This window comes from Trachypithecus francoisi, unplaced genomic scaffold (genome assembly GCF_009764315.1).
Source record: "Trachypithecus francoisi isolate TF-2019V2 unplaced genomic scaffold, Tfra_2.0 Lachesis_group3, whole genome shotgun sequence".
Lineage (NCBI taxonomy): Eukaryota > Metazoa > Chordata > Mammalia > Primates > Cercopithecidae > Trachypithecus > Trachypithecus francoisi.
Genome location: NW_022681468.1, coordinates 73,448,075 through 73,465,026, shown reverse-complemented (window position 1 = coordinate 73,465,026; position 16,952 = coordinate 73,448,075). Strand labels below are relative to the sequence as shown.

At 38.5% G+C, this 16,952-nt stretch overlaps 1 protein-coding gene across 4 annotated transcripts in view; it reads left to right on the top strand.

Moving 5' to 3' along the window:
- AKAP6 (A-kinase anchoring protein 6) overlaps positions 1-16,952 on the top strand; it is a 657,824-nt gene that overhangs the window by 327,025 nt on the left and 313,847 nt on the right. For all 4 annotated transcript variants that reach the window (XM_033188313.1, XM_033188311.1, XM_033188312.1 and 1 more), the window contains one exon: positions 10,205-10,456. In XM_033188313.1, the coding sequence (XP_033044204.1) occupies positions 10,205-10,456 (252 nt within the window). The remainder of the gene's footprint in view (positions 1-10,204; positions 10,457-16,952) is intronic.

The window sequence follows — 16,952 nt, the reverse complement described above, 5'->3', positions numbered from 1 at the left end:
AAATAAGTCAGAGCCTGGAATTAGGTATTTAAAGTGATAGCTCAATCAGTGAGTCCTCTGAAGCTTTTTAATAATAATTTTATGCAAAAAAATTTCAAATCATGGAAAGAAAAGCAATCTACATTTGTTTATGGCCAGGTATATCCTGACAGAACTTCTAATTGGTCCTTTCTCAGTTGAAGGCAGAGGAGACTTTCAGAGACGTGAAGGCAGAAGTGTGAACCCTTCCAAGACTATATTCTGCATCTTCATCCTCCTCTATCAGCTCTCTGCTTGCTTTTTCAGACCCTCTCCTAATCAAAGCAGGAGGTGACCCAGTGTCAGTGACTACTGATATGACATGCTGAGTGAGTGCCAGTTAGAGTAAATATACTTCAGAAAGAAAGTTAAGCTACTGTTTGCTTTTTAGGGGTTTACCTCTAATTTGTAAAATATAGTATTTTATCCAATTGAATTCAGTTTCACAAACATCCTTTGCATTTATATGGCAGTGTCCTAACAGTGTGGCATTATAGATAACTAAAACAAATAAGACACATTTCCTGCTTCTAGAAAGATACAGTCTAGTTAGGGAGATGGATGAGTAACAGCCAATAATAATAGCAAATCATTTCCACATAAATTAGCTCCTTTTAGTCATCACACTCTCACATTTTTAGCACTAAAAAGGATAACTACTGTTTATAGAGTTCTTCAAACTTTGGAGAGAAGTTCTGTGATGATTATAAAAAGTCTCAGCATCATTCCCACTGCTCTCCATTATAGTCATTCTTTATTATTGTTATTTTTTTTAAATTTTGAGACAGGGTCTCACTCTATTGCCCAAGCTAGAGTACAGTGGTGTGATCATGACTCACTGTAGCCTTGACCTCCTGGGCTCAAGTGATCCTCCCACCTCAGCCTCCCAAGTAGCTGGGACTACAGGTGCCTGCCACCAGGTCTGCATAATTTTTTTATTTTTATTTTTTTGAGACAGTCTTGCTCTGTTGCCCAGGCTGGAGTGCAGTGGCGAAATCTCGGCTCACTGCAACCTCTGCTTCCTGGGGTCAAGTGATCCTCCTGCCTAAGCTTCAGAGTAGCTGGGATTACAGGCACCTGCCACCATGCCCCACTAATTTTTGTATTTTTAGTAGAGACGTCGTTTCACCACATTGCCCAGGCTGGTCTCAAACTCATGACCTCAAGTGATCTGCCCACCTCAGCCTCCCAAAGTGCTGGGATTACAGGTGTAAGCCACAGCGCCCCGCCCAGGCTCAGATAATTTTTGTATCTTTTGTAGAGATGGGGTTTTGCCATGTTGCCTAGGCTGGTCTCAAACTCCTGGACTCGGGGATCCTTCCACCTTGGCCTCCCAAAGTGATGGGATTGCAGGTGTGAGCCACCGTGTTCAGCCCATTATAGTTATTCTTCATATGACAAAAGAAGAAACTAGGCCTGTTAGAAAAGTGTATTTGCTAGAGGAAGAGTAAAGAAGAGGTAGTCTAGTTTGTGTTTTTTTACATAGTATTTTTGTAACCAGTTTAGATTCACAGCAAAATTAAGAGGCAGGCACAGAGGTAGCCCTTATATCCCCTGTCCCCACACATGCATAGCTTTCCACATTATCAGCACTCCCCACCAGGGTGCTACATTTGTTACAATTGATGAACCTACATTGGCACGTCATTATCACCCCAATTCCATAGTGTACATAGTGTACATTGGGTTCACTCTGTCTTGTACATTCTACAGATTTTGAGGAATATTAAATTATGTGTATCCACCTTTATAGTATGTAGAATAGTTTCACTGCCATAAACATCCTCTTCTCTTCTTAGTCTTCCCTCCTTGCCCACAAACGGTCTGGTAGCCACTGCTTTGCCTTTTCCAGAATGTCATATAAATGGCATAATACTGTTTGTAGCCTTTTCAGATTGCCTTCCTTCACTTAGTAATATACATTTAAGGTTTCTCACGTCTTTTCATAGCTTGATAGCTTACTTCTTTTTAGCACTAATATTCTATTGTCTAGATATACCAAAGTTTATTCATTCACCTACCAAACTCCTTGGTTGCTTCCAAGTTTTGGCAATTATGAATAAAGCTGCTATAAACATCTGTGTGCAGGTTTTTGTTTGGATATGAGTTTTCAACTCCCTTGGGTAAAAACCAAGGAGTGTGATTGCTGGATTTTATGGTGAGAATATGTTTAGCTTTGTAAGAAACCACCAAACTGCATTCCCACTGCAGTGAATGAGAGTTCCTGTTACTCCACATCCTCACCAGCATTTGGTGTTGTCAGTATTCTGAATTTTAGCCATTCTAACGATTATGTAATGATATCTCATTGTTTTAATGGTATCTCGTTGTTTTAATTTGCATTTCCCTGGTGACTTATGATATGGAACCATCTTTTCATATTCTTATTTGTCATCTATTTATTTTCTTTGGTGAGGCATCTGTTAAGGTCTTTGGACTGTTTTTTAATTGAGTTGTTTGTTTTTGTTGAGCTTTAAGACTTCTTTATGTATTTTGAATAATAATCCTTCATAAGTCTTTTGCAAATATTTTCTCCCAGTCTGTGGCTTGTCTTTTCATTCTTTTAATGATGTCTTTCACAGAGCATAAATATTTAATTTTAATGAAGTCAGCTTATTAATTCTTTCATAGATTGTGCCTTTGGTATTGTATCTATTAACAAAAAGTCATTGCCAAACTCAAGGTGATTTAGATTTTCTTCTATGATATCTTATAGGATTTTATAGTTTTACGTTTTACCCTTAGGTCTGTGATGCCTTTTGAATTAGTTTTTGTTAAGGGGGTAAGGTCTATGTCTAGGATTATCATTATTATTATTATTTGCTTGTAGATGTCCATTTCCAGCACCATTTGTTGAAAAGACTGTCTTTTCTCTATTGTGTTGCCTTTGCTCATTTGTCGAAGATCAGTTAACTATTACTTATGTGGGTCGACCTCTAGGCTGTCTAGTAGGTCTACCCTTAGGTCTGTGATATATTTTGAGTTAATTTTTGTTAAGGGTGTAAGGTCTATATCTAGGATTATCATTATTATTATTATTATTTGCTTGTAGATGTCCAGTTCCAGCACCATTTGTTGAAAAGACTGTCTTTTCTCTATTGTGTTGCCTTTGCTCCTTTGTCAAAGATCAGTTAACTATTACTTGTGTGGGTCGACCTCTAGGCTGTCTATTCTGTTCATTGATCTGTTTGTCTATTCTTTTGCCAATATAACATTGTCTTGATTACTGTAGCTTTGTAGTAAATCTTGAAGTTGGGTAATGTCAGTCCCCCTGTTTTGTTCTTTTTAAATATTGTTTTGGATATTCTGGGTCTTCTTACTCTTCACATAAACTTTATTATTATTATTATTATTATTATTATTGTTATTATTATTATTATTTGAACAGAGTCTTGCTCTGTCCCCCAGGCTGGAGTGCAATGGCGCGAATCTTGGCTCACTGCAACCTCCGCCTCTTGGGTTCAAGGGATTCTCCTGCCTCAGCTTCCCAAGTAGCTGGGATTACAGGTGTGCACCACTGCTCCCAGCTAATTTTTGTATTTTTAGTAGCGATGGGGTTTCACCATGTTGGCCAGGCTGATCTCAAACTCCTGACCTCAGGTGATCCTGCCTTGGCCTCCCAGAGTGCTAGGATTACAGGTGTGAGCCATCACACCCGGCCTCTTCACATCAAATTTAGAATCAGTTTGTTATCTATAAAATAACTTGCTAGGTTTTTGATTGAGTTGAAGTTATACGTCAAGTTGGGAAGAACTAACATCTTGGCAATATTGAATCTTCCTATCCAGGAACATGGAATACCACTGCATTTATTTACTTCTTTGATTTCTTTCATCGGTTTGTAGTTTTCATGTAGATCTCATACATGTTTTTAGATTTATACCTAAGATTTCATTTGGGGGATGCTAGTATAAATGGTATTGTGTTTTTTATTTCAAATTCCAGTTGTTCATTGCTGGTATATAGGAAAATAATTGACTTTTGTATATTAACCTCATATTCTGCAACCTTGCTGTGATTGCTTATTAGTTCCAGGAGTCTACTTTTTTTTTACTTTTTTTTTTTTTCCATTCTGTCAGATTTTCTACATAGATGATCATGTCATCTTTGAACAAGACAGTTTCATTTCTTCCTTCCAAATCTATGCCTTTTCTTTCCTCTTTTTATCTTATTGCAATAGTTAGGACTTCTAGTATGATGTTGTAAAGGAGTACCGAGAGGAGACATCCTTGCCTTGCTGTCAATCTTTGCGGGAAAGCTTCTAGTTTCTCACTGTTAAATTTGCTGTTAGCTATAGGATTTTTGTAGATATTCTTTATCAAGTTGAGAAAGTTCCCCTGTACTTCTCCTTTACTGAGAGGGATAGTTTACTTTTGGGGACATAAAAATATTTTGCCATAGGGAAATATGTCACTCTGTTTTTCGAGAAAGGACAGTTTTGATAGTCAACTAAAGATTACTTCATACTCTGCAATAGGAAGGTTTTTGTATAAAGTTGCAATTTCAATTTCTAAGGTTTACTTGTGAGTTTTATTGCAACTAACTGTGATATTTCCTTAATCTGTATTTTAAAATATGAAGTACATGTTTTAGGTCAGAATCTCTTTTTAGCTTTTTGTAATAAACACATACACATATGGTGAGCGTATGGGTAAAGAAACTTTGTTTTTTTGGAGGCAGGTTATTGCTTTAAGACAGGTTATTTTCTTGCTTTGGCCAGGCTGGAGTGAAGTGGTATGATCATGGCTCACTGCAGCCTACACCTCATGGGCTCAAGGCATTTTCCCACTTCAGCTTTCTGAGTAGCTGGGACTACAGGTGTGTGCCACCACACTTGACTAATTTTTTAATTTTTTTGTAGTGATGGGGTCTCCTGTGTTGCCCAGGCTGGTCTAGAATGCCTGAGCCCAAGCAATTCTCCTGCCTCAGTCTCCCAAAGTGCTGGGATTACAAGCATGAGCCTCTTCACCCAGCCATTAGGGGAATTTGCCTTTCTTTCTTTTTCTTTTTCTTTTTTTTTTTTTTAGGATTGCATTTGTGTGACTTTTTTAAACTGAGGTGCCAAGTGTTGCTTCAGTACCTGGATGAGGATGTTGCTGGGAGGGCAGACTTCCTTCCAGATGCACATGGAGCCCTGGAGATTGGCAATTTGAGGCACCTTGGCAGAATGTTGATCCATGTACATTTGTAATTTCACAGGGAAACCTTTAAGATGTTTTGAGAATGGTGGAGAAAGCGTATGATGGCCTCATGATGAGGCAGCAAAGAGATCGCCTCCTAGGGACAATTAACAGGAGCTGAGAAGTCACACTCAAGAGTTATTACAGTAAGCAATCAGAGCAATCACAAGAAGGTTGCCTCATTTCTGTCCCTAGCTGGTGAAAACTGGACGTACTGGTTAAATATATAAGAGTTACTTTAACATCCCTGCATTTGCTTAGAAGAAATAAGATACAATGAAAAAGTATACAATAATATGTTTTACAAAAGGAAAATGTACCCCTCTCACATAAGCATACAACCCAATTTTAAAAAACAAAGAAAACAGAAAAACCAACTGATTCAGCCAACTAGAGTTTATTTGTAAACACTCTCAGGTCACCTTAGTGTTTGTATCAGCTGCTTCAGTAACCACAGAAGATTCCTTTCTCATTGACAGGAGACAGCAGCTGCAATTTTGAGACAGCAAGGTATCTGGAAGGTTGAGTGAAATGAGCAATTGGTAACATAATGTATTCAATGCATTTTGTTTTGTGAGTACTGAATGCCACAGGGCTATTGTGCTGTATGTGAATTAAACAAAGCAATGTAGAGGGTCAGTTTCCCACATTAGCACAGTAATATCTGTGGGAAAAAAAATCTATGCAACTTTGAAGATATTGTTAATCATTGTCATTTGCATTAATTCACTTTGAGATGGGCTCCAGATTAGCTTCATTTTCCTTTATACTTGCTAGAAAATAATATGGAAGCTACACAGAATTACTATATAAAATTAGTGCTGATGATCACAGTGCCACCATGACTTTAAAGAGTTTTGCTTTTTGTAATTTCCAAGAATATGAAGGCAGTGTGTGATCCAAAATGAATTTTATGTGTATTTTACTGAGACTATAAACTGCTTTTCCTGTATTAGTTTAAAAATTATCATACAGTAGAATTGACTTTCTTTTTTGGTGTACAGCTTAACCCATGTGTAGATTTGCATAACACCTCCACAATCTATACCAAACACTTCCATCAGTCTGCAAAACTCCCTTGTGCTATCAGTTTAGAATCATGCCCTCCCCATCCCCAGTCTCTAGTAGTCACTCATCTATTGTCTATCATAATAGTTTTATCTTATGAGAATGTTATTTATATAAATAGAATTATACAGTGTGTAACATTTTGAGACGGGCTTCTTACACTTAGTGTAATGCCTTTGAGATTTATCCAAATTGTTACATGTATAGTGGTTCACTTTTTAAAAAACTGCTGCATATAGACATACCATAGTTTATCTATTTACCCATTGAAGGACCACTTACCTATGATCAGCTGAAACCATTGAAGGTTTTAGCAATGGTGGGCGGAACTTCTTTTCATTTTTGTGTGCGTATAAGTTTTCGTTTCTCTTGGATAAACACCCAGGAGTGGAATTGCTGGGTCATATGGTAATTGTATGCTTAATTTTATAAGAAACTGCTAACCTGTTTTCCAGAGTGATTGTACCGTTCTGAATTCCCGTAATCAGCACAGGAGAGTTCTGGTTGTTCTAGAAGTCCTTAGCAGTTGGTGCTGTCAGTAATTTTTTTTATTCTAGGCATTCAAATGGGTGTAAACTAGTATCTCATTGTGGTTTTAATTTACATTTCCATCTTTGCTTATGTAGTTGAAGATTTTGTATGTGCTTATTTGCCATCATTATGTCTTCTTTGGTAGGTCAGCACTTGTGGGAAAGGTGTTTTTTTTCCCCTTGGGGTCTATCTGCTTCGGTGGGAATGGGGCCAATTTACCTTGCCCAGTTATGTAGGGAGTAAGATGTGGAAATCTAAGTTAACTGGCACCAGTGATACCCTAGTGCCCTTTATATATTGTTTTCCCTGGATAGTTTCCTGGCAATCTTGACCCATGACCTGGTTCTGACTACATTTCTACATCTATTACGAAGGAGCCAAATCATGTATAAAAGGAAAAGATGGCGTGTGCTTTGACACGATGCTTTCGTGGTGCGAAGACTCTATGTAACATTTTGTATTGCAGGATGGTGTGGAGTAGATGAGAAATGTATATATGGCTATTCTGAGCTGCTAGCATAAAGGTTACCCAAGCCTTTTTCTCTCCTAGGTATGTAAGATATTCTGCATCTTTAGCATCAAAGTGAGATGCCAGAGACGGAGGCTAACAAATCTGAGTTATGAATCAAGAGTATGAGGAAGTGGAGACTACTGCCAAGATAGTAGTTGAACAGTGATCACCATAGATACTGCCCATAGCATAGGCATACCCCATAGATGCTAGGAGGAGGGTCGTATTTGAGGAAAGGGTCACTGGAGGAGCTGGTGGCCTGGATGAGGTTGAAGAGCACCTGTAGTGGGAGACATGAGTGAAAAAGTTGAACAAATAGAGGTTGGTGGTATAGAGGACTTTCTGATATTGTTGCACAGGTGATGTGATGGTGAAGTCCACAGTAGAGCTAGGGTAGAGGCTTGTCCCAGTGGAATGGGTATGAAGGTCCTGGGAGCTGTGGAGTAAAGGAAATTTGAGGCTACAGTGTTGGTTGGTTCATCAATGTGAATATTGGCATTACCAGAGATAACACCATGCTTGATATAGAGACAGTAAAATGTGAACTAGTTGCATTCTTCAATGTAATGTAGAGGAGTAAAAGGGAAGAATGTAGGTAACAGCAATGAGTGAGGAAGACAGTAAGGTTTGTCAGACCAGGCACCTACTGGGAAAAAAGGGTGTTAGTATGTGGGTGAAAGAGTAATGATCAGAAAGTGCCAAAGTAGCAAAGAGGCATTGAGGTCAGCCTTCCCCCATCATCCCTACTATCGTCTCTCAGGTGAGGACTGGGAGAATGAGCAGCCTTCCCTGGGAGGGCAACAGGGGAAGTGGGATTCTTGGGCAGAATCAGGTTTGGGTGAGACCAGGAAGTAGATGGATTCTGTGAAGAAGTTAAGGAGTGTTTCTTACAACAGAATGGCACAAAGTATAGAGAATTTGGAAGAACTCAGCAGTGGGAGGGAGGGAGTTTCTCAAAGTGACACAGAACAACACAGAAATGAACATCCTAAGAGGACAAAAGATACGGGCATTTGTTTTGAGGTAGTGGTCAAGAGGTGTGGGAGAATACACGAAATAGACCCTCCAGCCAGAAATCCCAGGCAATGTGGAATATCTGATGATAGCAATGAGAGCCCTGCTCTTCTGTGATGAGACCAGCAGAGACGAGCCAATCTGGCTGTGATTGGTTCCCATGTACTGGCTAATGGGGTAATAGATTTTTTGCCCTAAATTTCTTTTGGACTGCGTTACCTTGTGGGTGCCATTTGGGAGAACCTTACCCAATTAGTGCTTCAAAGTTCATCTAGTTTAAACTTTTGTTCTGTTTCAAGTTATGATCACCAGTTTGTACCACTGTCACCAATTAGTTCTTGGGTTTCAAGAACTAATATTGGAGCACTCATTGGAATTGTACAACAATTAATATTCATAATTTAGCACAGCTTGTCATTCTTCAATAGATTTTTTCCCTTGTACATTTTAAAATACAGATTATATATTTTCATTTTTCTTTTTAAAAAAGTAACTGAATTATATGATATCAGAAGGTTGTGTTTCCAGCATAGAGTGACTGTTTTGACACTGATGGTAGGGCTCAGAACTCTAATGCTATCTTCAAATTTTGGCCCTAACAAAAATCATAAATAAAAGCTCAATTTTAAAAAATCACTAATGTACAACTAAAAATGAGTAACTGAGCCCTTTTAGCTGACACCATCATTTTTATGCTTAATGGTCTCTTACATTGCCCAAGTAAATACTACCATTGATGCCACTCATTTCACGCTGCTGGCCTCTGACAGCACAATGGAAATTTGGGAACTTGTAAGAACAAGTGACATGTCAGATACCAAACCTTCCTACCTAATAGTATGTGTCAAGGAGATTGAGACTGAGTTAGTAATGTTTTTGTTTAAAATGTCTGCATGAAACAAAACAAAATTGTATTTTGTCTTTTTTCATCTTTGGAATTTTTCTGGCTTTGTTTCGTAAGAGTGATTCTGCTTGTAAAGTGTGGGTTGAAAATTTCGATATCCACTGTAAATTTAGGCTGGGTGCAGTGGCTTAGGCCTGTAATCCCAGCACTTTGGGAGGCTGAGGTGGGTGGATCACCTGAGGTCAGGAGTTCAAGACCAGCCTGGCCAATGTGGTGAAACCCCGTCTGTACTAAAAATACAAAAATTAGCAGCCGCCTGTAAACTTAGCTACTCAGGAGACTGAGGCAGGAGAATCACTTGAACCCGGGAGGTGGGGGTTGCAGTGAGCTGAGATCATGCCATTGCACTTGAGACTGTGTGACAAGAATGAAACTCCATCTAAAAACAAAAACAAAAACAAAAACACAAAAACAGAAAAAAAACCACTGAATTTAAATATTAAGTTGTATACTTGTGGGAGAGTGACAATTGCCCTTTACATCAAATACCCCATAGTTCACTGAGAATGGCTGAGAGTGCCTTTGAAGCACACATTTTAGGTTATCTTTCTTCAAAGGTGTCTAGATGATGCTTCTAACCTGAAATATTGTGTGCCCAGTGTAGCTTAGTACTAGCAAATAAAACAGCCATTGGTTCCCTTCCAGAATACCCAACAAACAATAAAAAAGAGAACAGACAGTGAATTGGAGAGATGCACCTCTCACCTTGGCTGAACTTTAAATTTGGGCATCTGATGGAATAGTAGGATTTGTGTGGTTTAGAAAAAAGATTAATTTACCTAAATGGTCAAAGGCCCAGTGCACAGGAATATGGCTTGCAACTGTGTATCTGAACTAAAACAAAGGCCCCAGGTATCCAGGGTGCTATGGTTGGCCCTGATAATTGGTGTTAGGTAAGAGTGAACTTTTCTACCACCCTCACCTCCCTCCAGGATAAGGCAAAGTAGTCCTCACATATTTTGCTTTTCTTTACTGCAGGACATTTGTGAAGATATTTCTGATCATGTTGAGCAAATCCATGCCCTCCTTGAAACAGAGTTCTCCTTAAAGCTGCTGTCTTACTCTGTCAACGTGATAGTGGACATCCACGCAGTGCAGCTCCTCTGGCACCAGCTTCGAGTCTCAGTGCTGGTTCTGCGGGAGCGCATTCTGCAAGGTCTGCAGGACGCCAATGGCAACTACACTAGGCAAACGGACATTCTGCAAGCTTTCTCTGAAGAGACAAAGGAGGTGAGTGTTTTCCTTGAAGTTAAGCAATGCATTGCCAGGTGTGACCATTTGAGAATGTTTTCAGTTTAGAGATATAGGATAGGAATTCTTTGTAGGTAAATAAGCAGGCCCTGATGGGCTTTGAATCCAGGCATAGTGACTAGAAGCTAGGGCACTTCCAGTATGAATGGGGCTTTAGACCAGAGTTAGCTCATACCTGGTAATTTGCACACATGCCATTCATTGTTATTGATGCTAACCTGTCTTCCTTTTCCTCTTCAATTATTTAATAAATATATATTGAATACTTATTATGTGTCAGACACTCAGTGCTAAGAATATAATAATGATCAAAACATGGTTTCTGTCTTCAAGTAGCTTTGAGTCTAGAGGAAAATGGAACCAAGTGAATAGACATTAAAGCCAAACTGATAAGTCTACAAGATGCCATTGGAGGACAGAGAAAAAAGCACCTAATCCAGACAGAGGAGGCTTTCCAGAAGAAATGACTCTACTGGAGACCTAAAGGAGAGACAGGAATAGACTGGTGAACAGAGGCAGAACATGTTTTAGGCAGAGGACATGGCATGATCAAATACCCAGAGATAAAAAGAGAATGGCAGGCCCAGAGAGCTACTAGTAGGACTGGAGCAAAAAGCCCAAGGAACTAGGAGGTGGGATTTGGGCTAATAGGTAAGCTGAGGTCAGATCATGAAGGTAAAGAGCTTTTTAAATTCATATTAAGAGATTTGGACTTTATTTTGAGGATAAAAGAAGTGTTTGTTCAGCGAACTCCCATGATTCATGTTTTAGAAGAATCATTCCAGATACAGTGAATCAAATGGACATTTAGAATATTATACAAAATATGTTTGATTTTTCTTATATTCAGTACCTGGAAGATTTTATTGTTACTCTTGATGAATAACTTAAGAATGAACCCTGTACGTTTGAATCCAAGTGAACTCTCTCATTCTTAAATAAAATGGACATATATTTATAGAAAAAAAGTGTTTTTGCTTGCTAAGCAGGGGCTGTACATACACATATGGATACCATATATGGATGCATTGTATGTGGGGAGTGGTGGGTATGTGTTTGTGTGCAGGCATGTGTGTTTAGTCTTTTGGCTCTTAATACCCAGTTTAGTGTTCTACTATTAGTTTGTGTAAAACATATATTCTAAAAGTTTATAAGGCACTTACATTAATATATGATATTAAAAGGCCTTATAATGAGTGTTGCATAATTCATTAATTTATTGACTTATTAATGTTACAGTGCCTCCAACATTATCAACACAACCAAACAAATCTGTACCTATTCTCACAAACCATTTATTCTTGTTGATTTTTGTTTATTCAAAATAAAGGTTCTTGCTGTGGCAAACTCCCCGCAGGGCCTAGAAGTCCATAGGAATCAAAATTGACTAGGCTTACCTCTAACTTTAAGTCACAGTCTTTGTTTTCAGTTAGCTCTTCCTTTTACTGTGGCATCGGGGAAGTGATGTAAACTTCAGTAGAGTAACCATAGGATGAATATGTGAGTTGTGTGTTAGTTCCCAGATGCTATCCCTCCCAAGTAGATCCCGAGAGGGTTCTCAACTGGGACTCTTGTGGTTATGGGAGACTACAAAGAATCTCAACTGACCAACTTTGCCCTAAATCTGATATCCATGACAGAATGTGCTAATGGAGATCAGAGATGAGGAAGGTTTGTCTAACCTCTAGAGAGATCTTTCTTTAGATACCTACCTGGCATCTTCAAGTCTATACATTCTTTTCGTCCCCTCTCCCCATTTGTTGTCCAACACCCAATGCTCTGTCCAGCATCCAATGCTGGTCAGTAATCAGATCTGCCTGCTTTCTACTACTAGAAGGAGATTAAAAATCATTGATTCAAATCATATATTTATTAAATCAATAAACATTTATTGATAATCAACTCTGTTGTAGGAGCTGGAGATATAGCAGTGCTCTAAGGTTTATTGTTACTGTTATTATTGTTCTGTGGAATACATCCATCATACACTTCATTGAACTTGTATCATTCATGAAGTAGTAGCTCAAGAAATGATGAAGAGCCATGGAGGGTAATTGTTGCTGGCCACTGTTTTTACAACTGCGTTGTGAATTTACAATAAGTTGCATCTATTCTCACAACACGAACTCAGCAATTATGAATGGATTTGATTGGAAGCAGTTTAGTGCATTCTTATGTTTGAAGTCAGTCTTTAGTCCTGTTGTAGAGATTGAAGAAAATGTTGTATGAGGGGTAAAGGATCAGTAGATTTTCAGTTATCCACTTTGTGGATATGTTTCTATGAATTAAAGTTCTGCCTCTGTAACCATACTTCCCAAAACTGGATTTCTGATCTTTTATTTCTGTGTGTCTAGTGTGACTCTATGAGGACATTTAAAATACTGCTTAGTTTTACTTGTTTCTACCAGCACACTGGAATTGTAAAACAAGAAGATAATTAGGATAAAATTATCAACTTTCTCAGGATAAATTCAACTATGAAAGATTTATAGAATGATGAGGGAAATGGCAAAAACAAAACAAAACAAACAAACAAAAACCCAGTTTAAAAAGCACTGGTAAATTAGAATAGTAGATGTCCTTTCAGTGGAGGAGGATTCATTTTTCTCTTTCTGGAAGTTAGTTAAATTTCAGAGCCACATAAAAGAGTAAGTTTGAAACTCTGGAGAGTGGCAAGTTCCATCTTCTTCTCTTCTTGAAAAAACAATATATGAATTTTATTCTTTATTTAAATATGGAGCAGACTATATCTAGTAAAAAAAAATTGGCCAATACCTTATTAAAATAAAACCAGTCAATAACCAAACAACAAAGAACACTTTAAGGCAAAGCTCAAAACTGTTTAAAAAATATTTTCTGCAGTTTTCTATATTCTAGACATTGTGACAAGCACTTTAAATTTGTTTCATTTAGGAAGGAAGGTAAGGGATATTAAAAGTAGTTACATTTTAGCCTGGCGCAGTGACTCATGCCTGTAATCCCAGCACTTTGGGAGGCCAAGACGGGAGGGTCACTTGAACTCAGGAGTTCGAGAGCATTCTGGCCAACATGGTGAAACCCTGTCTCTACTAAAAATACAAAAATTAGCCGGGCATGGTGGCGCATGCCTGTAGTCCCAGCTACTCGGGAAGCTGAGGTGGGAGAATTGCTTCAACCCGAGAGGCAGAGGTTGCAGTGAGCCGAGATCACGCCATCACACTCCAGTCTGGGCAACAGAGCAAGACTCCGTTTCAAAAAAAAAAAAAAGGAGTTACATTTTATAGATGGAAAAACTGAATTTAAGAAGAGGTTAAGTGAATACTTCTATGTAACAAACCTGCACATCCTGCACATGTATCCCAGAACTCAAAATTGAAATCAAATTTTTTAAAAAGAGGTTAAGTGAATACTTAAGGATATAAATCTGGGCATAATTAAATAAAACAAAACCAAGTTTTAACTGATTTCTATTTTAATAATAATTATTGTTTCTTCCCTGCCTTTCTTCCTTAAATATTTATTGATTTCTTACTATGTATAAGACTGTGCATTCAAAGATGAATAACACATGTTAGAAATGACCTTCATAATTTTTTTGGTCATCACATAGTTCTAAGAGGTAGGCAGAGCAAGTGCTGTTAACCTCAATTTACAGGTATTATGATTGTATTCATCTTACAGATGAGAGGATTGAGGTCGAGAGAGGTGATGTCACACAGGTGATAGGAGTGGTAACTCTTAATAATATCAACACAATAGGAAACATTGATTGAGAACTCTTTTTTTTTTATCCTTTGTCTTTTTTTTTTTTTTTTATACTTTAAGTTCTAGGGTACATGTGCATAACGTGCAGGTTTGTTACATATGTATACTTGTGCCATGTTGGTGTGCTGCACCCATCAACTCATCAGCACCCATCAAGTCATCATTTATATCATGTATAACTCCCCAATGCAATCCCTCCCTCCTCCCCCCTCCCCATGATAGGCCCCAGTGTGTGATGTTCCCCTTCCTGAGTCCAAGTGATCTCATTGTTCAGTTCCCACCTATGAGTGAGAACGTGCGGTGTTTGGTTTTCTGTTCTTGTGATAGTTTGCTAAGAATGATGGTTTCCAGCTGCATCCATGTCCCTACAAAGGACGCAAACTCATCCTTTTTTATGGCTGCATAGTATTCCATGGTGTATATGTGCCACATTTTCTTAATCCAGTCTGTCACAGATGGACATTTGGGTTGATTCCAAGTCTTTGCTATTGTGAATAGTGCTGCAATAAACATACGTGTGCATGTGTCTTTGTAGTAGAATAATTTATAATCCTTTGGGTATATACCCAGTAGTGGGATGGCTGGGTCATATGGTACATCTAGTTCTAGATCCTTGAGGAATCGCCATACTGTTTTCCATAATGGTTGAACTAGTTTACAATCCCACCAACAGTGTAAAAGTGTTCCTATTTCTCCACATCCTCTCCAACACCTGTTGTTTCCTGACTTCTTAATGATTGCCATTCTAACTGGTGTGCGATGGTATCTCATTGTGGTTTTGATTTGCATTTCTCTGATGGCGAGTGATGATGAACATTTTTTCATGTGTCTGTTGGCTGTATGAATGTCTTCTTTTGAGAAATGTCTGTTCATATCCTTTGCCCACTTTTTGATGGGGTTGTTTGTTTTTTTCTTGTATATTTTTTTGAGTTCTTTGTAGATTCTGGATATTAGCCCTTTGTCAGATGAGTAGGTTGCAAAAATTTTCTCCCATTCTGTAGGTTGCCTGTTCACTCTGATGGTAGTTTCTTTTGCTGTGCAGAAGCTCTTTAGTTTAATGAGATCCCATTTGTCAATTTTGGCTTTTGCTGCTGTTGCTTTTGGTGTTTTAGACATGAAGTCCTTGCCCATGCCTATGTCCTGAATGGTACTACCTAGATTTTCTTCTAGGTTTTTATGGTATTAGGTCTAACATTTAAGTCTCTAATCCATCTTGAATTAATCTTCGTATAAGGGGTAAGGAAGGATCCAGTTTCAGCTTTCTACTTATGGCTAGCCAATTTTCCCAGCACCATTTATTGAATAGGGAATCCTTTCCCCATTTCTTGTTTCTCTCAGGTTTGTCAAAGATCAGATGGCTGTAGATGTGTGGTATTATTTCTGAGGACTCTGTTCTGTTCCATTGGTCTATATCTCTGTTGTGGTACTAGTACCATGCTGTTTTGGTTACTGTAGCCTTGTAGTATAGTTTGAAGTCAGGTAGCGTGACGCCTCCAGCTTTGTCCTTTTGACTTAGGATTGTCTTGGCAATGCGGGCTCTTTTTTGGTTCCATATGAACTTTAAAGCCATTTTTTCCAATTCTGTGAAGAAACTCATTAGTAGCTTGATGGGGATGGCATTGAATCTATAAATAACCTTGGGCAGCATGGCCATTTTCACGATATTGATTCTTCCTATCCATGAGCATGGTATGTTCTTCCATTTGTTTGTGTCCTCTTTGATTTCACTGAGCAGTGGTTTATAGTTCTCCTTGAAGAGGTCCTTGACATCCCTTGTAAGTTGGATTCCTAGGTATTTTATTCTCTTTGAAGCAATTGTGAATGGAAGTTGATTCCTGATTTGGCTCTCTGCTTGTCTGTTACTGGTGTATAAGAATGCTTGTGATTTTTGCACATTAATTTTGTATCCTGAGACTTTGCTGAAGTTGCTTATCAGCTTAAGGAGATTTTGGGCTGAGACGATGGGGTTTTCTAAATATACAATCATGTCATCTGCAAATAGGGACAATTTGACTTCTTCTTTTCCTAACTGAATACCCTGGATTTCTTTCTCTTGCCTGATTGCCCTAGCCAGAACTTCCAACACTATGTTGAATAGGAGTGGTGAGAGAGGGCATCCCTGTCTTGTGCCAGTTTTCAAAGGGAATTTTTCCAGTTTTTGCCCATTCAGTATGATATTAGCTGTGGGTTTGTCATAAATAGCTCTTATTATTTTGAGGTACATTCCATCAATACCGAATTTATTGAGCGTTTTTAGCATGAAGGGCTGTTGAATTTTGTCAAAAGCCTTTTCTGCATCTATTGAGATAATCATGTGGTTCTTGTCTTTGGTTCTGTTTATATGCTGGATTACGTTTATTGATTTGCGAATGTTGAACCAGCCTTGCATCCCAGGGATGAAGCCCACTTGATCATGGTGGATAAGCTTTTTGATGTGCTGCTGAATCCGGTTTGCCAGTATTTTATTGAGAATTTTTGCATCGATGTTCATCAGGGATATTGGTCTAAAATTCTCTTTTTTTGTTGTGTCTCTGCCAGGCTTTGGTATCAGGATGATGTTGGCCTCATAAAATGAGTTAGGGAGGATTCCGTCTTTTTCTATTGATTGGAATAGTTTCAGAAGGAATGGTACCAGCTCCTCCTTGTACCTCTGGTAGAATTCAGCTGTGAATCCATCTGGTCCTGGACTTTTTTTGGTGGGTAGGCTATTAATTGTTGCCTCAATTTCAGA